This window comes from Kogia breviceps, chromosome 17, assembly GCF_026419965.1.
Source record: "Kogia breviceps isolate mKogBre1 chromosome 17, mKogBre1 haplotype 1, whole genome shotgun sequence".
Lineage (NCBI taxonomy): Eukaryota > Metazoa > Chordata > Mammalia > Artiodactyla > Physeteridae > Kogia > Kogia breviceps.
In genome coordinates, this window is record NC_081326.1 from 41,758,650 (window position 1) to 41,785,726 (window position 27,077).

At 38.9% G+C, this 27,077-nt stretch overlaps 1 protein-coding gene across 12 annotated transcripts in view; it reads right to left on the reverse strand.

Annotated features, from left to right (window-relative positions):
* Window positions 1–27,077, reverse strand: part of NIPAL2 (NIPA like domain containing 2) — a 72,145-nt gene that overhangs the window by 25,680 nt on the left and 19,388 nt on the right. For 6 of the 12 annotated variants that reach the window (XR_010837376.1, XM_067017085.1, XM_067017091.1 and 3 more), the window contains 5 exons: window positions 25,878–25,946; window positions 25,219–25,379; window positions 24,449–24,620; window positions 9,684–9,743; window positions 352–473 (listed from right to left, as the gene is read on the reverse strand). Coding sequence is in view for 9 of the 12 variants with exons in the window: in XM_067017085.1 (XP_066873186.1) it covers window positions 352–473; window positions 9,684–9,743; window positions 24,449–24,620; window positions 25,219–25,379; window positions 25,878–25,946 (584 nt within the window). In the remaining 3 variants the exon portion in view is untranslated. The remainder of the gene's footprint in view (window positions 1–351; window positions 474–9,683; window positions 9,744–24,448; window positions 24,621–25,218; window positions 25,380–25,877; window positions 25,947–27,077) is intronic. The other 6 variants (XR_010837379.1, XR_010837378.1, XM_059042478.2 and 3 more) reach the window with 2 other exon arrangements.

Sequence of the window (27,077 nt, forward strand, 5' to 3'; positions counted from 1 at the left end):
ATGTGTCTTCAGGTACTTTCCTTTGACCTGGGAAGAGAGTTTTTTTGTTTGTTTGTTTTTACTCTGAATTGTCCTAAAATATGTTGCTCTGGAATTTGCCAGATTAAATTCCATTAAATTGTGGAAATTGTTCCAGTGATAGGTCACCCCCAAGGACAGAATACCTGGGAAACAGGGGTGCTTTTATTGCTGATTTAGTGTTTGAAATACTTTAGTACTGGTCAAATATATTTACATTTTAATGAGATATTAATGCTGAGAAGAAAAGATTATATTAGTTCTCCAGCATCTGCAGGTACCAGTGGTCTAGATAATATTGCTCTGCAACAGTAAAATTTTTAGAATTCTTACCCCGTAGGTCATGAACCGCCAGCCAACAAAGTAATACTGTACTGTTCTTGCAGAGATTTCCTGAGTTATATTTGGAGCAAAGTTCACCAATAAATATGTTCCTGCAAATGCCAGTGTCATACCTTTAAACAAAATTGAAAAGACAAACAAGTTGAAAAGGAACATTTAAGCCTTTTTGTTTATGTAAACATTACCTATAGACTAAGCATGACTCGTAAAGGTCCATGTCTATTAAAATACGATTCATCAAACCATCCCCAGATAGTATCATGCATTCATCCGACGGCATTACCTTTAAAGGGGGATAAGGGCTAGGGAATGGATGCGGTAGGACATAAATTCTGATTTTTCTCTGTTGTTCCAGATGAATCGTGGCCTCTTCAGAGAAGCTTTCCTCAAAGATGGGGAAGATCAGAACGCATGCATATGGAGACATGAAAACACATCCAACCTGGCTGTTTGTTTCCACGTGGACCAGTAAGTGCACAGTGAATCTAGATCCATCTAGATCTAGACGGCAGAGCCCAGAGAGTGGGGAAATCCATCACCTAATGATGATCTACTCTGCACCTAGTCATCTTTGGGTCCTTTACACACACAAACTTGGGTATTTTACACTTTGAAACTCTGGTAAATGAATACCTTAATCATTGCCATTTATTGGAGTCGTTTTAGCAGAAATAACGAAGGTGAAAGATGACTCTGGTGTAAGATTTATTTGATCCAACTTAAAATCTAGAATTCCAGGGATAGCTTGGTAAAATACCACATAATAAACCTATGTAGGAATGTGTTACTGTCATCACCTTAACGTTACTTACGCTGTAATAATGGAGGGAGGGAATGTGTGTGGGAGGAGTGGCCACAGGAGGAGGGGACTTGCCTTTCCAAATAACATGGAAAACTGCTTATTTATTAATAATTAGCAACCCGAGAAAAACTGGTTTATGTAGCATTGTTTGGATAGCACACATGAAAACATAATTCACCCTGTTTCACCATTGAGGACAGCATTGTTGTGTATATAATTTACAACCAGCATTCACTCCAACCTGAAACAATTTGATGTGTCTACAAAATCTCACAATTTGAAGACATCAATTTCCTGTTGCTCTTAACCAAATGACTTCGAGTTTTTAACTCTAGTTTCTGAGAATTCATTTGATTTTTTACACAAGCTGGACAATAGCTATTCATGGTATTGTAGAAGCCATAACATAAGCTTACTCTAATGCAACAATTTATTCTGTAATACTTGGTGAAGACAGAAATCATATACACAATTTAAAGAGCTATTTTCTAATGAGAATTTTAAAAAAGAAAACAATATACATTATTAAGCATTTCAATGAAAGGAAAATAATTAAAACCATACATAAGAACCTGGACAAAATTATTGGTCAGCTCTGTCCTTTCTTTGAAAAAAAAAATCGTGTAAGATAATTGTTCAATATTACATTCTTAGGAAGAAGGGATTAAAAAAACCACTTTTCTAAACTTGGTATAGTAAAGTAGAATAAACGCATTGAATACAATTTCAAAGTCTCAGAGACTTCCAATTTACTTCTGTGAAATCCAGATTTCTTATCTAAATTGAGTTCCTCTGTCAGTCATTTCTTTATCTCATCTAACTGTATCTAGTGTCAATTAAATTTTCTTTTTAGAACATTTAGTTTTGAATGAGTAACACACGCGTATGGTAAAAAATTCAAAAACCACACAAGAGGGATCAGTGAAAAGTTAAATCTGTCTCACACCCTTGGGGCTCACTAGGTCCCCTCCTCAAAGGTAGCTACAGCTGCTGGTTCTTGAGGTTTTCTTTTCAGAGATGTTTTAGGCAGGTGTGTGTGAGAGTGCATGTGTTTTGGTTTTTTATGCAAATGATAGTAGCATATTATACACACTTTTCTGTATCTTGCTTTTTTTCTACTTAACAGAACATCTTTGGAGAATGTTTCACATCATTATATGTAGGGCGGCCTTATTCTTTCAGGGTCTGCATAGTATTCTATTTCGTGGAGGCAGTGTTATTTCCAATATGGTCTCTGTTTCACATCCTGACACATCCCTCCCTGTTTCACATCTGCTTCCACATTTGCATACTGTGCCCATTTCCACCAATGTAGATCTTCACTGCATTCCCAAACTCCTTAAAGACAAATAAAATGACTGACGGTTTTACAATTATCCTTTCAAAGTACTTTTTCACATGTATTATCTGTACCTCATGTCACTGCAAGACTAGCGAGTAACTCCGTGGCAGCTCAGGAGGTCATATGTTCTTTCTTCATAATAATTTTAATTTCAGCAGCTTCCGACATTTACGAAGGAAGTTCTGGATAGCTGCTACCTGTCATTTGCTTGTCTCTTTGGTGTCATTTTAATTTTTCTGTGTGATTTCCTCTCTGCCTCATGAGTCATGTGCACATCAATGTAAGTGTTTAAAAGTGTTGAAGGTAGCCATTAGCAAGTCCTTCAATAAATTTCTGTAAAATATATTTGCAACCCACCTTTTTCTAAAAGCGGCATGAAACATCAGTTCCTATTATTTTTATTTCAGTAAAGCCACAAATATTCCCTCTTTTAAAAGGCACAGATTTCTGACTTAGAAAACTTGCTAGTTTACCTTTTGTTGGCCTGTTTGACCAAAGGAGTACTCTGGAAGTATAAGATCCTAAAGGAAAGAAAGCAGCACTTGACACGCCCTTGGGCCAGGGAAATGGTTAAATGTCAGGTCAAGACTTGGATAGGAGAAGTCTAATCCAAGCTGAGACTAGCTCCACAGAATTCAAATTTCACAGCTACTGTTAGCTGGAAGGGCCCAGGCAAGTCGTTTATCCCTCTGTGACGCAGTGCCCTCATTTCTAGGTACAAATTAACTTACCATACCTGCTAGACTCCAGGAATTTGGCTCTGTAAGAGGCCAGTCTGGGGAGCTGAATACGTTTGAAAGCTCATCTGGAGACCTGATGTGACAAAGGACCCTGGGACAGATCCAACTTAGGATGCTGACTGCCAAGGGTCAAAGACCATCTGAGTCAAGCTTCAAACTTAATCCAAACTCATATCTCTAATATTGTAGTCTAGGGATGACCAGGGATTGTCCCTGGGACTGTCTCTACAGGGTTAACAACTCAATTTGAGAATAGAAGGGCAGGATAGGAAGGACTTGGCTGGCATCTCCTGACTGCCTAGTGAAGACTTCTCTCCACTGGTCTTAAAAGAAGGCAAAAGAAAGCCAAGGACATAACTGAGAGAACACAGAGAAGAAGGAACGCTACCAGTGCTATGTTTGCTACCCACTGCTAACCGCAGGGAACTGGTGCACAAAGTACCAAGAGCTGGCTATTGGAGGGGACCAAAGGTGGAGCAGTCGGGCAGCAGTGGGTAAGCTGCAGGTGGGGGTCAACCATGGGATGTTGGATACGACCCACGATACAGGGATGTGGCCTCATCTACCACCCTCATGCCCAGACCTGCAGCAAATACATTTTCTCATCAAATTACGACTCAAGTCACATAAAAGTCTATAATGATCTGATGGGAGTTTCAGATTTAGCCTGATACAGTACACAAGTATTAATAAAATCTCTTCCTATAAACTTGTCGTACGTACAAAGCAGGGAAACAAACTCATCCCTGCTCTTTATAGTAGATAGACTAGGTAACCTGGGAGGGCAAGGGAAGGTATCATTCTTTTTAAGTGATGTTCTTAAAACTATAGATTTCATAGACAATTGTGGCTGACATGAGAGTTATATTATGATCACCGTCATACAGAAATGTGATGATAATAAGAACTATAATAGTAATAGCTAATACTTAGCACAATTCTAAATGCTTTATACACATATAATAATTCTTACCAAAAAAGCCTGCAAAAAATAACTATACCACCATGTTACTATACTAACATATACTATATGTATATTATGTATTATATAATACATAACATTGGATACTGTTAAAGTATTACTAGCCACATTTGACATAGGAGAAAACTGAGTCGCAGAGGGAATAGCTCTCTTGGCTGGGATTTTCTAGCTAAGTGGAGAGCTTGGATTGGAACCTAGGTAACTTATTCTCAGTGATTACACTCTTCTACCTCTTGTGTGCACAATGGACCGGAGCTGATGAACGGACAACTCATGGCTGTCCTTCACATTGTAGTCTCAGCGAGTGGCACCCAGGAGTTGTACTGAGCATAACCTGAGGCTGGATGAAGCATCCCCACTGGTGATCGAAGGAACTGACTCCTCCTGGCAGTGGTCCCTGGGGTCCCTGACTGGCCCTGAGGTTCCTTTAGAAGAGCGTCTCCAAACTGGCGTTCCCTAGAACCCAGTTTCGTAAGATGGACCCTCCACCAAAAAAGGTCTCAAGTCAAATCTATTTGGAAAGAGGTGAGTTAAACCAACTTAAATAGTTCCTTTACTGGAAGACCCCTGAGATCCTCAACGTGTTAGGGTTCATTGTGAATCTCCTTAGGGAGGATATGGCTGTAATATTTTCTAAACATATTTGACCATTTATATCATCCTGAAGTAGTGTTTTGAGGAATGCTTTATACTCTGAGAAATGCCTGACATTTAACTGGATCCAGCTGTGAGAATGCAGCCTCTGTTTCAACAGGCTACTGAAGTTCTGTTGCAAAAGTCTCCTATAGATACTTGTGGACTGAAGTTCAGTATAAAAGTGGTGGAAGGGAAAACAGCCTAGAATCAGCCTCCTTCTTATGCTCTGTTCACTGGCATCTCCAACCTGCTGAGTTCCTCACCTGTGCAAGCCTTGGATTCTAGGGCCTACTTGCACAGTTCTTCCTCAATGGACATCTGGTTTCCCAGCCCACCCTTCTCCTTAAGTAAAACCTGAAATCTCCTTTAATTTTGTCCCCACTCTCAGGCTCAATGCCAGCTAGTGTTAACTGCCTTTTAGCTAGCTTCTGGAATCTGGCTTGACCTGACTTCTGGTAGCCTTAAGAGTTTTAAAAATTCAGCTAACCTGATGTCAACCAACACTGCTGGCTGGTTCTCTTGGAGCCTGCAATATGCCTCCTGATCAATGGGGGTCCAGCTATGGCTTTTGTGGGTTACCAGGAGTCACAGCATAAACTGGACCTCTTAACACCAAAGGATGCCTTCCCCTCAGTACAATCTTTCCAGATTCCCCAGGCTGAAGGCAGCTACATCCCGAAGGAGCCCTGGATTGGGAAGTCTCAATAGTATAGTGAATCCAAACAGTTCTGAATCTAGCATCAGAAAGTCTACCTTTCTTGAGGCAACTTTAAGACCAAATAGCTAATCTGTCCTCTCACGAGAAATGATGGTTTGTTTGGCTAGATCTGTATTCTAGATACTGGCTTCAAACCAAGCTCTGACCTCTGGTGTCGGAGTAGGAAGGAAGGAGGTGGTCTTTGTCTCACTATTAATCTCCTGACATTCTATCTGGGGAAACCATTTATAGGTGACTTGAAATAATCAAGTTACTGGTCTCTGGAGAGTGCTGATGAATTGACTATAATTTTTCTGTTTATGATGATGCTATCTGGATTAAATCAACTAGGATCTCACAGACTATTAGATTCAGTATTTTTGATGACTAAGGGAGAAGAGGGGGAAAATACTACAGTTCTGGCTGCTTGAAGGGGAGAGAAATTTCGTGCTTTTTAGAGGAAAAATAATCATTAAAATAATTTAAAATTATTAATCCACTAAGAATCAGAGCACAGTCCAAAGCCTGTCATTGAGTTAATAATAGTTGGCAATTCCTTTCAGACATAGCTTTTGTGAGGTCATTTTTTGAGGCTAGTGCTGAAATGCTTCATAGCCACAGAGCAACATTTGGCAATAAATTAATTCAGCTTGTTTCCACATGGTCCAAAAAAATCTTCATTTGTTCCATCATGAAAAACAAACTTTCATTTGCCTGAAGCAGGGAAAAGTAAAGATTTTCTTTTGCACATTTTGATGATTTAGTTTTGAGCATGCTTATACGTTAATCTTTCAAAAAATGCCATTAACTACTCTTTTCCCTGTTTGGTTTTAGTCCCTATAAAGAAAAAAAAAAGCATTTTTAGCTTTTAATGGAAAGAGCCAAATTTTCTCAAGGCAACAGCAATACAGGCCCAAAGAAAATACAGGTGACTTAACACATTACTGAGTATGGTTGGGGAAAAGTCCTTCCCCAAGCACAAAATGGGTTATTACATCTCAGATCATGATAATTGTATGATATTGCTGTTGGAAGCATGGGTATGGAAGCGGTGACTAAATCCTTTCTTATTCCTGTAACTCTAGAGTCAAGTCAAGAATTGATCACTTTTAATTACAGTATGAAACAAATGTGACATCAGATATATCCCTGCTCAAAAAGCATTAAAGGCTAAAAAAACTCAACCAGAGTTGTGCAAAATGTTACCTGGATTGCTAAAGTTCGTTAGAATATCCTAATCAAGGTTTCCTCTCATGAACCAGTAGTGGTGGGGGGTGGTGTTAGTAATAAGGATAATAATAGCTGACATTATTGAGGACTTATTACATGACAGACCCTGTTCTCAGAGATTTACATACATGAACTCATTTAATCCTATGAGGTAGGTAATAGTTCATTTTAAGGTTGAGGAAATGAGGCTTAATTAAAGAGACTAAGTAATTTAGCAAAGGTCACATAGCTCTCTGACACTAGAGACTTACCCTCACCCATTATGCTATAGTTAAATCAGGCTGCCATTATTAGAACACTGGTCCACCACTGACTAATTATTTGACCTTGGTTAAGTTATTTAACCTAAGTATCAGTTCTATAAATGGATTGTTCCTACATTTAAATGAGGTAGTTCATGTAAAACACAGTACCTGAAAGGAGTAAATATTTAATAAATGTTGACTGTTATTAAAGTAAGAGAAATTAGCAAAGAATCAAAGAATTAATAGAGGTTTTTGTTTGTGTTTTTTTTGTTGTATGTGTATGTGTGTGTGTTTCCTATTTCTAATGTTCTAGTATTACCTCTTGGTAATGAAGTTGATCACAGAAATAATACCAATTTTATTAACAGGGCTTTACATTTCTCAGAGCGCTTGTATCAATTATCCAACGTGACCCTTAAAACAGTCTTCTAGGGACTTCCCTGGCAGTCCAGTGGTTAAGATTCCATGCTTCCACTGCAGGGGGCGCGGCTTCCATCCCTGGTTGGGGAACTAAGATCCCTCATGCTGCGTGCCGCATGCCAAAAATTAAAAAAGAAACAACACCCTCCCCCCAAAACAGTCGTGTATATTTGTCAGCAAACTGAGGCTTAGAGAAGTTAAGTAATACGTTGGCCACACAGTTGATAACAGAAGTTGAATACAGATTTGAACCCTTGAGAGTGAGTTTAATTTATATCCTTTGATGTCGAGCTAGTATACTGCTTTTAGCAACGTTTGGCTGATGGGGTTTTCTAAGTATAAAATCAAATCATTGGCACCTATTGATATTTCTGTTTCTTCCCTTTCTATAGTTATGACTTTCCTTAATTTTTTTCCTAATTCTCATTGGCAGTGGTTGTAGTACAGTATTACATAGAAACTTGCCTTACCTTTTTGTACCTTTGTCAACACTTCTAGTGTTATTCTCTCTGTATGTCATTCTCCAAATGCTTGGATGTGGCCTATGCCTGTCCTATTCAGCTGTCAGAACTGATTCAAATGGTACCTCTGCTGTAGAAAATTCTCTCTGAGCTTCCCAGCTAGAGTAATCTCTCTTTATTCTAAACCAGTGGTTCTCAACCGGAGGCAATTTTGGCCCCCAGGGGAGATTTGACAGTGTTTGAAGTTATTTTTGGTAGTCATAACTGGGGCAAAGTGTGCTACTGGCATCTACTGGGTAAAGGCCAAAAGGCATGCTGCTGAACACCCTACAACGCATAGGACAGCCCCCTAGGATGAAGAATTATCCAGCCTAAAATGTTAGTAGTGCTGAGGTTGAGAAACCCTGCTCTAAACTAAAGGCTCAAGGCATTATGATACATATTATCTTCTGCTTTTAAAAAATGTGTTTTTGTATATATTTTATCATTGTATTATCTGAAGGTAGGGATTCTGTCTTAATCATCTTTTTATCACAAGGGTGCATGATAATTGGCAAGTTTTCCTTTACATCCATCTGTATTACCTCATTAAGTACCTTACATTTATTTAAACATTAACCAACCATTAACTACAAAAGATGACATATGTTAGATTAAATGATTTAAAGTTTCCCTAAGACATTTGATAAATGAGAAACATAATGTAAGACCTAATTGTTTTAATCTATAAAACTCAGGCATTGCTCATTCTTATTTCTGATTCCATACAACCTCCCCAAATGAGTCCATAAACATAATACGAAAAAAGAGTACAGAAAAATAATATATTTGAATTCACATGTGAATGCATTTGGAAAAACATTTTAACCATGAAAATTTGACAGTGTTGACTAAAAACTCTACTAGCAGAATCAAACCAAGGAGGAAAAAGAAAAAGTGAAAACTCTTTCAAGACACTAGGCTCAAGGGAAACATGATCAGGGAAACAAATGTCCAACATACCAACACTGGTGTCACATTTAAGCTCAAAATTTGTTTAAAATGATCTCTTTGGAACCGAGTAGACATAGATTTATTTAAAGTTCCTAAAGTATTATACTCATTATCATATGTCAGCAGTAATTCAGACAGGATTTTGTCAAGGAAGAAAATATGAAGCTCTACAATTCTTCTCACTAATGATATTTCCAACTAGAGGTAGAAGATACAATCAATATGTGATGGCTTTGCCATATAGCGGAAATCTTTTACAGCCAGGAAGGCTACTGTGATTTTCCATTAATAGCTGTATTTCTAAGTAAAATTTTGAAGGTCAACATTCTATGTTACTTTTGGAAAGGGCTAAATAGAAATTAGGCAGTTATTTGGTGCATCTAATTTTTGTATGTGGTTTTCATTTTTATGGAGTACTTTCATACAACAATCTATCAAATATGTCCTATGAAGTGGAATACTCTATTAGGTAACACAGATGTTTTCTTGGATTTTATTATGTTCATAAAAATTTCGTAACATTCATAATAATAATACTGTAAAATAATGATTTGCTGTGGTCAATGGCATGGGCAGAGGGTATAATGAATGTGCACATATTTCTTGTCAAAGAGTAGATGGCAGTTCCAAGACAGAATAATGTTCGCCTCTAGATGAGACTATATCCATTTCAGTAATTTGTTTCCTTTTTTTAAAACACATATTTTCATTCGATAGGATTATTTATTTCCTCATCAAGCAGTGTTTTAATTACATGAATTAAATAATTACTTACCTAGTAAATCTGAGGCTCTCAAATTTTCTTTCAGAAACATAACAGAAATAATGGCACTACCTAGAAAGAAAATGGCCATTAGTGGTGTTTCCAAATATAAAAACATATACTATGCAATGCCATTTGAAAGGAGTTAAGTAGTCTTAGGCCTGACTAGCTGTGTCCTGGTCAGAGACACCTGGCGGCTGGGGCTGTGGAGATGGTCTCTTGCCCCTCATGGTTGAGGATTCATGGAAATTGGCCTGGTTTACAATGAACCTATGATAGTGACTGGGGTAGTGCATGGTATACAGTGAGGGCTTAATAAGAGTTTACTAAATGTATGAATAAAGAGAAAAGAAAGGAAGGAAGGAAGGAAGGAAGGGATGGAAAGGCAGAAAGAGATAGAAGGGAAGGAAAGAAGAAAGGATGAAAAGGAGGAAGTCTTAACTTTAAATATACTCCAAACGCAAACATTATTTCCCATCATCTCCTCCCATAACCCCTATTCCAGTGATACCTCTATTGAGTACCAGGAGCCCAAGACTCCTCCTGGTGTCCCCTCTCCTTCACACCACACATCCAACAGGCTACTGGGTCTGTTAAGTCTGGATTTCACTGTCTCTCAAGTCCATGCCCTCTTCATAGGGAATAAACATGGAATGAACCATGACAAGGATGTCATGGTTCAGGTCAGCTTCACCTCAGGCTTAGACTGTTAAAGTAGCTTCCCTCTGGAGCCTCCTATTTCACTACCCCTTCCCCACAGCACTAGGAGTCATCTTTCTAAAATGTAAATCTAATGGAAAACCACAGCTTTAAAACCTCTTAATGGCTTCTAGCCATCCAGAGACAAAGGCCAAACTACTAAGCATGACATTCAAAGACAGCCGTGATTTTACTCCTGACAATTTCCTTGCCACGTTTGCCCTCGATCTCTTTTATATTCTATGTCCACTCTTACTAAAATAATCATAATTCCTAGAACCCCCACTGAGTTTCATGCTAAAGGACTTTTATACAAGCTATTCCCTGGGCAACTCTGCCTCCATCCTTTCACCCAACTCTAGACTCAAATCTAGATTTGAGTCTGGATTCTGGATTCCCCCAGACTGACCACTCCATCCATATGTGTGATTACCCCTTATAACTTTTTTGTTACACTTAGGAATTTTTTTGCCTGTCTCCTGCAAAAGATTATCAGTTCCTTTTACTCTGAGATATGCCTTATTCTTTGAAGATCTCCCATGTGTAGTTAGTACTCAGCACATAAATAAAAGTGTTGGTGGGATCGCCTGCATTTGCTGACCCTTGTGATGTTGAAGACCCTCTTTCCCATTATTGATGCTACTGAAACCTCAGCCTCACAACTGCGCCATGACCTACTGCTATGGCCTCAGGTGTGTGTGGGTAAGTTGAATCTGAGCTGTTCCTCTTATGGAGTCATGAGTAGAGGCAAGGGAAGATCCAAATTTGCAATAATACAAAAACAAAAAACAAAACCCCACAACATTATTTGTATTTTAAATATTTGACAAAAACTATTAGTTGAATTTCTTATTTTTTAAAGCAAAAATACAGAAAGAAAAAAATCATTATAAAATAATCTCATCATCTAGGAAAGAACCACAGTTAATATGTTTGTGAGTTTATTTCCCTCTGGCTGAGGTCAAACTGTAAGGCAAAATTTCTTTTCTCAGTTTCCTCAGTTACTGTATTACCATTTGCCATATCACTAAAAATTCTTCATAGATATAATTTTAATGAATCTGAATTATAATCCATTAAATCAGTTAAGCTTGAATGTAACTATATCTGGTGTTCTGGCAATTGATTTAAAACAAAATAAAAAAATCCACGCCAGAACACTCATTCAAGATAAGCTGGAATCCACATATGTTTTTTCCATCTTTTTTTCAACTTAGCTCTCTCTCATTCAAGTTGAGCTATGTCCTTGCAAATTTTTCCTGAGCAGGTTATTTATAGGAATGGGAGCTTCACACAAAATAAACAGAGCATGGGAAATGTCCACCAAGCATGAGTTTATTGTGTGGCATGGCTTTAAAACATTAAAGCAATATGTTCTGAAGATAAATTAATGTATAGCTATGTAGCCCGTTACATTAAGAATTGAGTTTGGGACAAGCATAAAAATGTATGATAAATTTCTATTTCCGATTTGGACGAAATAATTCATGGAAACTAATTTCACATGTTAGAGCATTAGAAAAGGTATAAAAATCAAGACCTCACTCCCAACTCCCATTACTGACTTCCTGTGTAATTAGGTAAGGAATGTTTCCAAGAGGAGGGAGATAGATTAACAACAAAAAATAGGTGAAGTATCATTACACGAACACAAATCAAATGCATTCCATAATAACAATACTTGAACTGACCATTTCACAGCAAAGGATTGCTTACATGGAATAAGGAAATTTTAGAGCTAATAGTAGACAGAGAGATAATCTACTTTAGGTTCTAAACTTTATAATTGGGAAACTGAGGTCCAAAGAAACTGATCCATTCATCTAACAAACATTTATATTACAGCACAGCTGGAACCAGCATGCATATTTCCTCATTCCAGTCCAGAGCTCTTTCTAGTACACGACACTCCATTTCTCCCTTGGAGTAAGAAAGGCATCATTTTCCTTCTCTTCTTGTTGCCAAGCCACCATCTCATAAATAATTTCACTTTCAGAAGGAAGAGGGAAAAATGTTATGTAGGAGATAATTTCACTGCTAAAAGCAAAAAGGACATGACTGGTAACAATAAACTTGAAATATACTATAAGCATCAAATTATATCAATTGTCATAAAATAAAGTTTTATGAAACAAATACGCTACCTTTACTTTCTGAAAGAATTTATGTGTCTGATGCATTTTTTTTAAGTTTTAAGAGAACGTGATTTTCTACAAAATTTTTAGATAAGAGAATAAGTTTATCTGTAAAAGAAAGTAATAAAAAAGAACATTCTATTAATATACATCTACTTATAACTCATTTATCTTGCAAAACATGGTTAAAATGAGAGCTGTTCTGAGAAAAAGACAGTTTCTGAGCAACAGCTAATAACATGACTTCTAAGAACAGAAGTAAATGTTTTTTGTGTGATATGCGGGCCTCTCACTGTTGTGGCCTCTCCCGTTGCGAAGCACAGGCTCCGGACGCGCAGGCTCAGTGGCCATGGCTCACGGGCCCAGCCGCTCCGTGGCATGTGGGATCTTCCCGGACTGGGGCACGAACCCGTGTCCCCTGCATCGGCAGGCGGACTCCCAACCACTGCGCCACCAGGGAAGCCCATGGCTATTTTTAAATGATTTTGTTCACATTTATTTATTTCCCTCCATTTTTTTACCCTTTTATGACCACTTCTAAAGAGACAAATTTAACCCAAAGTTTTAAAAGTCAATTACACTTTACTTAAATGTGATTATGGATATGATATTTTTATCTGATAAAGCTGGAAAGAAAAAAACCTTTGGTCCACAGGTCACAAACTCAAATGCCTCCAGGGGCCAGTTAGGTAATCCTCTAAAGAAGAAAGAATAATGAGGGTGGTGGGCTGTAGCGATGAGGGGCTGTGGAGCCATGGTGACCTGACGTACACAACATCAGTGAAAGGCGGCAGCCAGAATTCAGCCCTAGCCAACTGCAAGTCCAGTGTTACCAAATCTGATACCTTAAGACAAAAATTCAGTTTTTGTGTATCACTATCTAATTTTTAAACATGGGAAATTAATTGTATTTTTTCAAATATATTCTTTGAGCCAAACAAAACACAACAGTGGCCAGATCTGGTCTACCGGCCACCAGTTTGTAAACTCTGATCTAGTCCGCAAATGAAAATTTCATCAATTTTCCTGCCTGGATATTCAGTTTATTGTTTAACCTCTATGATCTGAAGAGAAAGCAGGGTATATGTTTATAATATAGGAAAGTAGAAGACAAAGTAGTAAAGAAAGCACTCTTTTATAAAAAAAAAGAACCCATGACATGAAAAGAACATATTTATATAATAATGCTAAAAACAGATCCTCACATGTAAATATCTGGCTTGTGGTTTCTGACCACTTATAATGGCAACTTTATTGTACTGCTAAAAAGCAAACCACAAAAGCACTTTCATGTCAGTCACAATCAAGCTTCAAACACGTGGACATGCTGAGTGTGCTCACGGGCTCAATCAAGTCTAGCCGTTTTGAGGTACTGACTTCTCCAAAATGACCGTTTCCCGTTAGTTGTAGAATTGGAGGGGAGAAGAATGTCAATTACAGGGAATTCCACGGAATTAGGATTTGAAAACCTGAGGATGTGACACTTTGAAAAATGTTTCTTTATAGAGAGGAAAGTTGTCCCACTATCCATATTGGCAGGAATGAAAGTGTCCAGTAATTCATGTTAATTAGAAAATAGCTAGAGGGTGTGGAGATAAGGAAGCCTCCTACCTTCCCACACTGTTGGTGGGAATGTAAATTGGTGCAGCCACTATGGAGAACAGTATGGAGGTTCCTTAAAAACTAAAAATAGAGTTGCCATGTGATCCAGCAATCCCATTCCTGGGCATACTTCCAGACGAAACTGTAATTCAAAGAGGTATGTGCACACACATGTTCGCTAATGAACATGGCACTATTCACAATAGACAAGACATGGAAGCAACCTAAATGTCCATCAAGAGATGAATGGATAAAGAAGATGTGGTATATATATATATACACAATGGAATACTACTCAGCCATAGAAAGAATGAAATAATGCCACTTGCGGCAACATGGATGGACCTAGAGATTATCAAATTAAGTGAAGTAAATCAGACACAGAAAGACAAATATTGTATGTTATCACTTATTTGTGGAATCTGAAAAAAATGATACAAATGAACTTATTTCAAAAACTGAAATAGATTCACAGACATAGAAAACAAACTTGTGGTTACCAAAAGAAATAGCAGGGGGCAGGGGCTGGGAGAGATAAATTATGAGTTTGGGTTTAACATGTGCACACTACTATATATAAAACAGGTAAACAACAAGGACCTACTGTATAGCACAGGGAACTATACTCAATATCTTGTAATAACCTGTAATGAAAAAGAGTCTGAAAAAATACGTATATATTATATATATATAACTAAATCTCTTTGCTGTACACTTGAAATTAACACTACATTTTAAATTATACCTCAATTTAAAAAAAGGGAAAAAATTACTATTGTCATTTATTGAAGATAATGAAATTGTAGGTAAAGTGGATAATTTCAAATGAGGAAATTTACCTGGATTAAGAACAATAAACTTTTCTTTTTTAAAAAATAAATTTATTTACTTTTGGCTGCATTGGGTCTTCCTTGCTTTCTCTAGTTGCAGCAAGTGGGGCCTACTCTTCCTTGTGATGCATGGGCTTCTCATTGCGGAGGCTTCTCTTTGTTGTGGAGCACAGGCTCTAGGTGTACGGGCTTCGGTAGCTGTGGCTTGCGGGCTCTAGAGCGCAGGCTCAGTAGTTGTGGCTCATGGGCTTAGTTGCTCCGTGGCATGTGGGATCTTCTTGGACCAGTGCTCGAACCCGTGTCCCCTGCACTGGCAGGCGGATTCTTAATCACTGTGCCACCAGGGAAGCCCAATCTTTTCTTTTCTACATTTTTCTTGACGTACATTAGTGATTAAATTGAAAGGAGTCCAAAAAAGTAAAAATACTGTCACTGACAGGATTAACTCTGTATTATAAACGTAATAGTGCATTACATCATCATTAGCAATTTCTTTAGAAATACTCTGTGGCATTCTCAAAAAATAAGGATGGGTGGAAAAGATGTTTCAAATAAAGTTTTTTAGGTTTTAGGAATGCTTTCAGCCGAGAGTGCATGAGCAGACACAAAATGAGAACTTCAGAGATTTATTTCACACATCTTATTTAGGCTGGTTTTGAGACAAATGTGCTAAGGCAGACAACCAGCAAGCCACTGAGAAAAGGGATATTTTCTGCATATTTCCAACATTAAAATAAACGTCCGTGTAAAGTGCCACTATCACAGGCAGCCCGTGAGGTTTAGAGCTCCAGTGACTTCATCTAGGCTGGCACCAACCACAGGGCGCTAAAGGACTGAAAGAATCCACAGCATCGAGGTTTGTGGAACACTACAGGTCACTCGCTCATTGGCCTGTTTATGTTTTCTTTCATTTGTTTCTAATAAAAATCTTGGAGACCAAAGTTTCTGCTTGAGATGACTTCTCTGGAATTCCAAAAGGCCTCACCAGGGCTTTCTGGCTGTGCTATGACCATCATTTAATGGAATACAGACACATTTCAGCTTACAGCTTTATAATGGCACACAGAAATACACGAAACAACGTATATTCCACATCATGAATTTCAGTTTGAGCAAAAGCCAGCATGTTAGGGAAAATGAGAGATGGAAAAGACTTACCAGTCATCTGCCTCATTCTCTCAGTGCAGTCAGCTTTCCAGCCTTAATTCAAATTATCCCAGTCACAGGGTGACTACTTCTCTTAGGAAATTATTCCAGGGCCAAGGAGACCTCATTGCTATTAATTTTATCATTCCATATAAAATTCCAAGTGTTTGATCTCATATCATTCATCTCAAATTTAACCTACTTATTACTCACTTCTATTCATCTGGGCAGTAATTAAGTAAAATAACAAGGTTGTATGCTTCATACAGTACCTGGCAAGGTGGATGCTCATTCAATATTAGTTTCCTATCTTTAACTATTTATAAACTGTTGCCTGAATTTAACTTGGAAAAAGGTGATACATTCTCTGAACTCCTTTCTAATTACTTTAAATCAACATACTCAGAGGTATAGAACTGAAAAATGTCCATCACGTTTTTTTTTGTTTTGTTATAAATTTATTTTTTTGACTGTGTTGGATCTTCGTTGCTGCACAGGCTTTCTCTAGTTGCGGTGAGCAGGGGCTGCTCTTCGTTGCGGTGCATGGGCTTCTCATTGCTGTGGCTTCTCCTGTTGTGGAGTATGGGCTCTAGGCACGCGGGCTTCAGTAGTTGTGGCATGTGGGCTGAGTAGTTGTGGCTCATGGGCTTAGCTGCTCTGTGGCATGTGGGATCTTCCCGGACCAGGGCTTGAACCCATGTGCCCTGCATTGGCAGGCAGATTCTTAACCACTGCGCCACCAGGGAAGTCCTCTATTACGTTTTATTTCTCCCACCCTCCCTGTCCCTGCAACAATCTCCCTTCATATCCCATTCCTTTGCCACCCCTAGACAAGTCAGTTTTATGCTGAGAAAGGTCTACCACGAACCTCCTTTAATTTTCTGTGGCTTCAACTCTTTGGATTGTTGAAAACTTTATTATTTTTAATCATCTCAATGCTGACGCATAGCACAGATCACAGTCATGGGGATGAACAGAAAAATGAAACCATTAAATGTAAAGTCATGCATTGTAGATACACAAATAATATTACTCAACCCCCCAAAGGACAAGCTTATAAAAATATTTACAGGAGTGAGTATTCACAAGTTCTTTTTTTTTTTTTTTTTTTTTGTGCTACGCGGGCCTCTCACTGTTGTGGCCTCTCCCGTTGCGGAGCACAGGCTCCGGACGCGCAGGCTCAGTGGCCATGGCTCGCGGGCCCAGCCGCTCCACGGCATGTGGGATCTTCCTGGACCGGGGCACGAACCCGTGTCCCCTGCATGGGCAGGCGGATTCTCAACCACTGCGCCACCAGGGAAGCCCTCACAAGTTATTTGAAATGAAATGTTTAGCCATTGTGCTTCATCGGGAATTGAAATCTTTTAAACAACACCCTAGAACAGAACAGAACACTTCTTGTCCAGCATCCTAGAACAGAGCATCCTAGAATGCCCAATCCTCATTTTATCAAAATTCAAATTCAAACCAATTCTGTGAGGCTGTATTGTGTGATTTCCTGCACCATGCTCTCCTCGAAAGAGCAGACAGCAGGCACACACAGTCACCAGTTTCCTGGGTCTCAGCTGAATGGCCAGAATGCATTAAATCGGTCATTGTGAAAATGATGAGAGTTGCCAAAGGGGAAGTATAGGGTCAAAGCTGCTACATGCAGTTGAGCAGGTTGTGCACTGCACAAATACACTACACCTGAGGGGGGTATCACCCACATGTCAGATCTTGGTGACTTGTATATTTCTCAGGACAATTTTCTGACAGATGGCACCAGAGTGTCCTGCTCTAATGAAATTATTGTATTACAAAAATTTGCAGACAGACAGACAGAAATAGAGTATCATGAGAAAGGAAACCTTTTTCTAATTCACAAAAAGGCACCAAATAGCTGAGCGGAGGGCCCGTGTAGGGTGCTTAGGGAGCAGAGAATAAGAAGCCCCGAAAGGCCTCCTGGGGAAGCGGGACAGGAAAGATTAGCAGTAGTTTAAAATTTTATTACAAACTCCTCAGAATACCCAACTTATTTCTTTTTATTGGATTTCTGGTATAACAACTAGTTTCTCAGAAAACACTTTCTCAAATTGCAGTTAGACCTGAAAGCCTCTCTGAAGTTAATTAGCAAGTGAACAAAAGTGCTTTGAAGCCAGAGCAAGAAGACAGAAAGTTGCACGCATGTCTCAGACTGCTGTTTTTCCTTGGACAAATTTCTGTGTCTGTTTTTTAAATGTATTTGGTATTGGTACGTTATTTGGAAATTTTGGTATTTTTCAACACGTTTTGGTGGGGAATATGTAGAGACGTCAAAGAGTAAATGCTGCTTAATGGCTGAACAAATGAGCTGTGAAGAGCCTACATTTCTGCTCCCTGAGAATTAACTACTGCATGGATAAGAACAATAAAAAGCATTTCTTGAAGTGGTTCATCCATTTTAGATAATTTCACCACCAGCCACCTTCAGGGGCATGGAAGTAAACTCTGTTATAAAGAATAAAGTACTGGACTTCCCTGGTGGCGCAGTGGTTAAGAATCCGCCTGCCAATGCTGGGCACACAGGTTCGAGCCCTGGCCCAGGAAGATCCTACATGCTGCAGAGCAACTAAGCCCTTGCACCACAACTACTGAGCCTGTGCTCTAGAGCCCATGAGCCACAACTACTGAAGGCCGTGCACCTAGAGCCCGAGCTCCCCAAGAAGAGAAGTCACCGCAATGAGAAGCCCGTGCGCCACAACAAAGGGTAGCCCCCGCTCGCCGCAACTAGAGAAAGCCTTCGCGCAGCAACGAAGACCCAACACAGCCAAAAATAAATAAATTAAATAAATAAATTCAGAAAAAGAATAAAGTACTTTGTTTCTTTTTAATAATGATTATAAATCACGGTGACAATGGCTAGTTGCCACTGTACTATGTATCCAACACTGCACTATGTATCCTACACCGTTCTTAAGTGTTTGTGTTTACTCAATTCTTCCCCATGACAACTTCTGAGGTAAGAACTATTTTCATCCCCACTTTACAGATTAGGGAGCTGAGGCATATACCCATTTAAATAACTTGCCCAAGGTCACAGAGCTTTCCAGGGGCAGAACTGAGATCTGAAGGCTGCCAGCGTGGTCCTAGAGCTTGCGCTCTTCACCATTCTACTGCCCTGTAGAAGAGGATCCAGCCGAGGCTTTAGACGAAATTGAAAAACCATCCCTTAAGCTTTCTTAATTAATGGAAAAACAAACACAAGTCAACATCTAGAATTAATCATACTGCCAGCATATAACCAGAATTTTAGTCAGAAGAAGCTTTTGCCTTATTATTCACTGAGGAAGCCCTTCAGTGAGAAAAAGAGGGTTAAAGTATAAGGCGATACAAGGGCTCTGATCCTCTTTCTCCAAAAGCTGGACCCAGCCTTGGGAATTCAGATCCGCCTGTACACCAGGATCACTCCCCATTATCCACCCCCCCACTGCAGGCACCGGTCAGTTATCTACCCTGTTTGAGTCTCTAGGATGCTGTGACTGCTTGTGAGCATTGCTTGAAGAACTCTAAAGGGTTTTCTGCAAAACTGTTGTCCCTTGAGATACTTCTTATAAAGGCACCTTGTGGACAATAGGTTTGGGAAAGCTGGCTTACTGCATCTGCCTCTGAAAGACTGACAGCATGCCTGGGCCCTTCCCAGGGCCTCAAGAAGTCCTCCACTAACAAACCCTGCGTCACATTTTAAATCCAATATTGCGGAAACCCATTTGCTTACAGAATTGTTTCTTAGAACACCTATGAAACCATCAGTAAAACGAGTGCTTGAGAAATGCTGTCTCCAGGTAAGCATGTCAGTGTAGAGCAGCAGGCCACACAGACAGAGGGAAAGAAAGAATAGAAAGGAAGATGGTACAAGGCAGGAACGTGGGTAGAGTGCGAACTGAAATATCCATGGTGCTTTACTGTAGCGCTAGTCCTAAAAAAAAAAAAAAAAGGAAAAAATCTGTTCCACTGAAGTGTACAAAGGGAGGAGGAATTTTCATTATGTAAGACAAAACAGTGGGACTGACAATATTAGCAGCCTGGATGTAGTGAGATGGTGACTCACACAATTTATCCTTACTTCTGGAGAGGAGAAAAGGAACACAGTGTGTTGCTATGAACCAGGCTGCCCAAGGAGAATGAGGAAAATGGAAGAAAGTTCCTTAGCTCAGATTTAAGAGCTAAAACTTTTTAAAAACTGTCCTGGACTTCCGTTTTCTTCCTTTCTTATTTTTTTTCCTTTTCAAAATTTGAAAGCCAGAAAAGACTATGCAATCTCTCATGCAACATTGCAACAGGCATTATCTTAAAAAAAAAAAAATTCAAAGAAAGGTTTGATTTCTTTCTTGAAGCTCCCAAGAAATAATAGGGAAAATAAAATTTCTAGCGCAGTAAAGTGTAGAAACTCTTCTGCCTCATCTGTAGACATAGACATAAGATAACGTATTTATTAAAAAATACTGTCCCTTTTGCTTCAAGTTTTCTAGAGTTTCTAGAATCTTTATAAAGAATTATAAGAGTGGTAGGGGGTTGTTCTGGGGAAAATTCTCAATCACCAGCATCCCTTACCCACCCACAGCATTGCACAGTGACCTAAATTCAGTGCAGGAGTGCTGTCAGAATATTATGTATGAGCATATATTACTGTTTGCAAAGATTGTAAAGCAGGAAACAATTTGTGTTTGAGGCTATAAGTTTACTTCTTGGAATCATTTAAAATGGGCAGAGAGGGAGGTTGCTAAAAATGTTCTAAAATTGAAACATCAATCCAGGCTAGGAGCAGACAAAGAAAAATGATCTGTAGCATTGAGAAAAGCCCATCTCCAAGTTTGAAGGTGGGTGGACTGTCCCCTCCCCCCAGGGAACTTGGGGAGGACAGGTCACTGTCCAAGGGGAAGGTGGTTAAACTTAAAACTTCCCGTTATTAATGAGAGTGTTGAGCAAGTCATGCCAAAATGAGCAGCTTCACAGGTGTCTTCACTGAAGGTCTCTGAGGAGTATCAAGGCTGGCCCTTCATATCTGGCAATTTCCGAATTCTCACTTCAAGTCCCAAGAGGTCTGGCTAATACTTCGTTTCTGTGAGATCGTTGATCTTTATAATAAATCTAGCACATCCCCCTTTCTTTGTGCTAGTTGGAATGGCTCTTTTTTTCTCATTCCCAGAAAAAAGTTTTCCCAGGACTTGGGGACTAGAGATAAATGGAGAATTTCAGTACAATGTGGCTCACACACTCCACCCTCCCCCGCCCAGGCATCTGTCTGATCTGCACGGACACTTTTGTCATTGGATATTGCATGGAAACTGAGCGTGAAGCAGAATAAGAAACGAAACTAAAGATCAGCTCTAAATAGATACTCACTGTGAAAAATAATACAACATTTTCAGAACAATTGGGGCCTGTAGAGGTCCCAAGGTGACAATGTAACAATACCTTTTATCTACTATTTCTCAAATTTTGAGAAGAAAAAAATATCCAGAATGTCCATGTATGCGGTATGTGCAGTAGTAAATGGAAGATAAGATATCCTCAAATTGCTGACTTTATCTGAATGTTAAAAATGTCAAATGAATAAAAAAAAAAGTCAAATGATTACATAAATTGTGTGCCTATTCAGAGTAGGGTGATTTTAACTGAACAATTTCTAGAAAGCCAAAAAAGTGTTCTTTGCTAACTATTCTACTATTGCACATCATGAAAGTATTTTATTTATTTATTTATTTATTTTTTTTTTTTTTTTTTTTTGCGGTATGCGGGCCTCTCACTGTTGTGGCCTCTCCCATTGCGGAGCACAGGCTGCGGACGCGCAGGCTCAGCGGCCATGGCTCACGGGCCCAGCCGCTCCGCGGCATGTGGGATCTTCCCGGACCAGGGCACGAACCCGTGTCTCCTGCATCGGCAGGCGGATTCTCAACCACTGCGCCACCAGGGAAGCCCGAAAGTATTTTAAATAAGATATTTTAAATTATTAAGAAGGGGAAGCTACTTTCAAAATGAAATAAAATTCTCTTTGAGCATACATTATTTCAGTTTAAACGATGCTTTTTTTTTTTTAAAGACTATCATATAATTTTTAGGAGAAATATTACAATTGGGATATGTGTATGCACATTATGCTTGATCTAGTTGCTACCAGACAATAGCCATCAACTTGTTTCTATTTCAATGAAGATTCCAAATTCACAGAAACTTAGAAACATGCTGTTTCCATAGCAGCAGATAAAGGGTGAAACTCAAAAGATTTTATTGATTTTAACATGGCTTAGAGAATTTGTTCTCTTTTTTAGCAGTAATTTTTGCTTTTTTTTTTTTTTAGTCTTTACCAACATCTCATATTTTCTTTTCTAAATTTATTTAGTAAGTCATATAAATTTTGAAAGTAGGATAATTGTGACATTACTGTAAAATTACACATTCTTTTTTAAAAATTTATTTATCTGTTTTTTTTTCTTTTTTTAAATTTTTGGCTTTGTTGGGTCTTTGTTGCTGCACGCGAGCTTTCTCCAGTTGCGGCAAGTGGAGGCTACTCTTCTTTGTGGTGCGTGGGCTTCTCATTGCAGTGCCTTCTCTTGCGAAGGAGCACAGGCTCCAGGCGCACAGGCTTAGTAGTTGTGGCACACGGGCTTAGTTGCTCCACGGCATGTGGGATCTTCCCGGACCAGGGATCGAACCTGTGTCCCCTGCATTGACAGGCGGATCCTTAACCACTGCGCCACCAGGGAAGCCCTAAAATTACACATTCTTATAGTAATGTAGAATAACCAATATTGAATTCTTTTTTTTAACATCTTTATTGGAGTATAATTGCTTTACATTGTTGTGTTAGTTACTGCTTTATAACAAAGTGAATCAGTTATACATATACATATATCCCCATATCTCTTCCCTCTTGCGTTTCCCTCCCTCTGGGTGGTCCCAAAGCACGGAGCTGATCTCCCTGTGCTGTGCGGTGGCTTCCCACTAGCTATCTATTTTACATTTGGTAGTGTATATATGTCCATGTCACTCTCTCACTTCATCCCAGCTTACCCTTCCCCCTCCCCGTGTCCTTAAGTCCATTCTCTATGTCTACGTCTTTATACCTGTCCTGCCCCTAGGTTCTTCAGAACCTTTTTTTTTTTTTTTAGATTCCATATATATGTGTTAGCATACGGTATTTGCTTTTCTCTTTCTGACTTACTTCACTCTGTATGACAGATTCTAGGTCCATCCACCTCACTACAAATAACTCAATTTTGTTTCTTTTTATGGCGAGTAATATTCCATTGTATATATGTGCCACATCTTCTTTATCCATTCATCTGTCGATGGGCACATAGGTTGCTTCCATGTCCTGGCTATTGTAAACAGTGCTACAATGAACATCGTGGTGACTCTTTTTGAGTTATGGTTTTCTCAGGGTATATGCCCAGCAGTGGGATGGCTGGGCCATATGGTAGTTCTATTTTTAGTTTTGTAAGGAACCTCCATACTGTTCTCCATACTGGCTGTATCAATTTCCATTCCCACCAACAGTGCAAGAAGGCTCCCTTTTCTCCACACCCTCTCCAGCATTTATTGTTTGTAGATTTTCTGATGATGGCCATTCTGACTGGTGTGAGGTGATACCTCATTGTAGTTTTGATTTGCATTTCTCTGATGATTAGTGATGTTGAGCGTCCTTTCATGTGTTTGTTGGCAATCTGTATATCTTCTCTGGAGAAATGTCTATTTAGGTCTTCTGCCCATTTTTGGATCGGGTTGTTTGTTGTTTTGATATTGAGCTGCATGAGCTGCTTGTATATTTGGGAGATTTTTCCTTTGTCAGTTGCTTCATTTGCAAATATTTTCTCCCATTATGAGGATTGTCTTTTCGTCTTGTTTATGGTTTCCTTTGCTGTGCAAAAGCTTTTAAGTTTCATTAGGTCCCATTTGTTTGTTTTTATTTCTAATTCTTAATGTAAAAGAGATGCTAAACTATGGATCAGGCATCAAGGACTCTAGCTACGTGTAATGTCAGTTTAGCACATGAATAAAACATAGCATTTTATTACAAATGCTTTAAGATAATTCATTAATGATTAAAAAGCATGGTATAACATTTTCTGCTACTGTTAATTTCATTTATTAAGACTCAGACACCGGGAATCAGGCTTTTAAACATAGATGTTACAGCTACAAAATGCAAGTTTCTTTGTGGTTAATGTGGCACCATGACAGTAAATAACTGAAATTGGTAGTATAATTGTTCCAAGCTAACATGCTAAGAAAACAGGAAGCGACTTTTTTCTTTTGTGCATGTGTTGCTTAAGTTGTATGTTTGTTGCCAACTATTTTGATCTCTTAAAATTTCTATTTGTCAAAACACAGAAAAATGGCTCACCTGTAACAGACATACAGCCTAATGGAGCGATGAGAGTAATGGGGGCAAATCCATAGGCTGCAAAGTTTCCTGTCTCTCCCACAGCCATCAGTATGACGCCGCCCCACCACAGCACGCTCTTGAAGTACGGCCTTGGGTGTTCTTGGTGCGCCAACTCAAGATGCCAATATTTCTGGAAGTACATCACGATGCAAATAAGAAAATATTTCCACCCAACCAAAACTTGCCTTGAAATTTTTGGTCCTATAAAATTGCTTCATGGCTTTTAAATTTATTTGCCGATTATTATAGAGCAATTATTATGGTTTTCTGTTTGTTCCAAACAGATTAACAGAAGTGAATCATATTGATATAGCATTTTATAGTTTAAAGGGCCTTCTCACATATTGCTTAATTCTCATAACAACTCTGTGAAGTAAATATCATTGTTACTATCTAAAGACGGAGCGCGTGTTAAGGAGTTAAGTGACTTTTTAGTCCACCACACCAAAATACTTCTTTCATACTGTCAAAAAAATTCAAATGCTGAAATAAAGATAATAAGTTACTAAAGAAACACCTTTGGAAAAGGGATTCAAATCTGTGAGTCAAAGTTGCTACCACAATAAACATAACAGGTCAGAAAGCTCTGGTAGCAGAGGGTTGGGATGGGGGAACTCATTTATATCTGGTTTGAGTATTTCTTTGTATTGGAAATGTATGAATTCCTGAAAAACTGGCCATTAAATAAAGCTCTATTTCCCTATTGATTTTATGGTAACTGAACTTACTTCCTTAAGAAGTACATACGGGCTTCCCTGGTGGCGCAGTGGTTGAGAGTCCATCTGCCGATGCAGGGGACACGGGTTCGTGCCCCGGTCCGGGAAGATCCCACATGCCACAGAGCGGCTGGGCCCGTGAGCCATGGCCGCTGAGCCTGTGCGTTCAGAGCCTGTGCTCCGCAGCGGGAGAGGCCACAGCAGTTAGACGCCAGCGCACCGCAAAAAAAAAAAAAAAAAAAAAAAAAAAAAAAAGTATGTACAATTCTAGGTTAAAATCTTTTCTTTAAAAATTTTTTTTAAATTTCAGAAGTTATTTAGAAAATAATAAAAGTACTATAAGAAAATGTAGAACATTAAAATAAATCTTGGCTTATGCCAAGATATGAACATCTTTTTAAGTGTGATACAAATTCACAGGCACCTGGTCTGGGGTACACAATACTATTAAGAGGCTCACAAAACATTTAACTTCTTTTAAAATCAGAAGAAGAAAAAAGATGGACACAATCTAGCCTGGATTATATTTGTCTTTATATCAATGAGGCCATAAGATATACTTTCTTTAATGGAGAAAGAAGTGCAAGAAGGCAAAAGTGCCTGAGGCTCATTGAAGTCATAATGTGTCCCTGGATCAAACTACAGAGTTAGAAAAATAAGCTTCTTCTTACCTGAATATTTAGGGAAATGCTGATTACCAAGTTTCCCAAAATGGCCAGCAAAACTCCAAAAAGGTGAATCTATAAAAGAAAATGTTTTCTTTAAATGGTACTTTAAATAGCACTTGTAAGATATTTACCAAAAAAACTACAAAAATTTAAGTTGATACATTCATTCACTTGTTCATTCATTCAGCAAATATTTACTTAGCACCCGTTTGCCAGGGTCATTTGGAATATGAATAATGGTTTTATTAAGATTAATTTTTCACTTCAGTCAAATATTATTTTTTATAACTAGTTCAGTCCTTTACTGAATTCTCTAGAAATGTGCTTCATTCACTAAAATAAATAGTCATCAGGTTCTGACTTTTTCCCACTAAGATGCTTCTACTTATCCTGTCTGCCAATTTCCTCAGCAACCTCTCTGATTGGAGTGTTCATTGCCTCAAGTATGGACTATATAATTATTTCTGTTCTCCCTCTTTTCTTTCTCTTAAGATATTCTGGAAGACTGTGGTATGAAAGAAAGATCATTGGCTTTGGGGTTAAAGGAGGAATTTGAGATTCAGATCTGCTATTTTCTAATGGGCGACATTGAGTAAGTTATTTCAGCTCCCCGGCCTCAGTAAACAGGGGATGTTGGATAAGATGTTTCCCAAAATCCCTTTATCTCTAAACTGCTATGAACCTCACTGGAGACAGACTAAATTTTCCCGCCACTCTGCTGGTCAAGAACCCACGATGTCTCTCTACAGACAACTATATTAAGTACAAAACTACTGTACCAGCTCCGCATAATCGGTCCTCATCCTGACCATCCAATTGTCCACAGCACACTTGAATGTGCTCCCTCTACCTTGGGTACCTGGCTCCTGACTTCTCCAGTCAGATGTCATACTTTTTCTCATGTCATTCCTCTTACCCAGACAGAGTTTCTTCTTCCTTCAGCCCATTTCAATCAGACCTCACCCTCCTGGCCATCGGAGCTCTACCTCCTTACGACCTTCTCAGACACCACAGCCCATCTTTACTTTCTCAGACTCTAAATGGTGAACATCCCTTATTTCTTCTTTTGTATCATCAGGTGTATCATTAGGCTCTATAAATAGACAGCAAATTCTCTGAGGGAAGGGAGTCATGTCTAAGACTTCCATTGGGTCTTCTACATCATCTACTATACAAAATGAGGGGCTTAAAAAAGTACTTGCT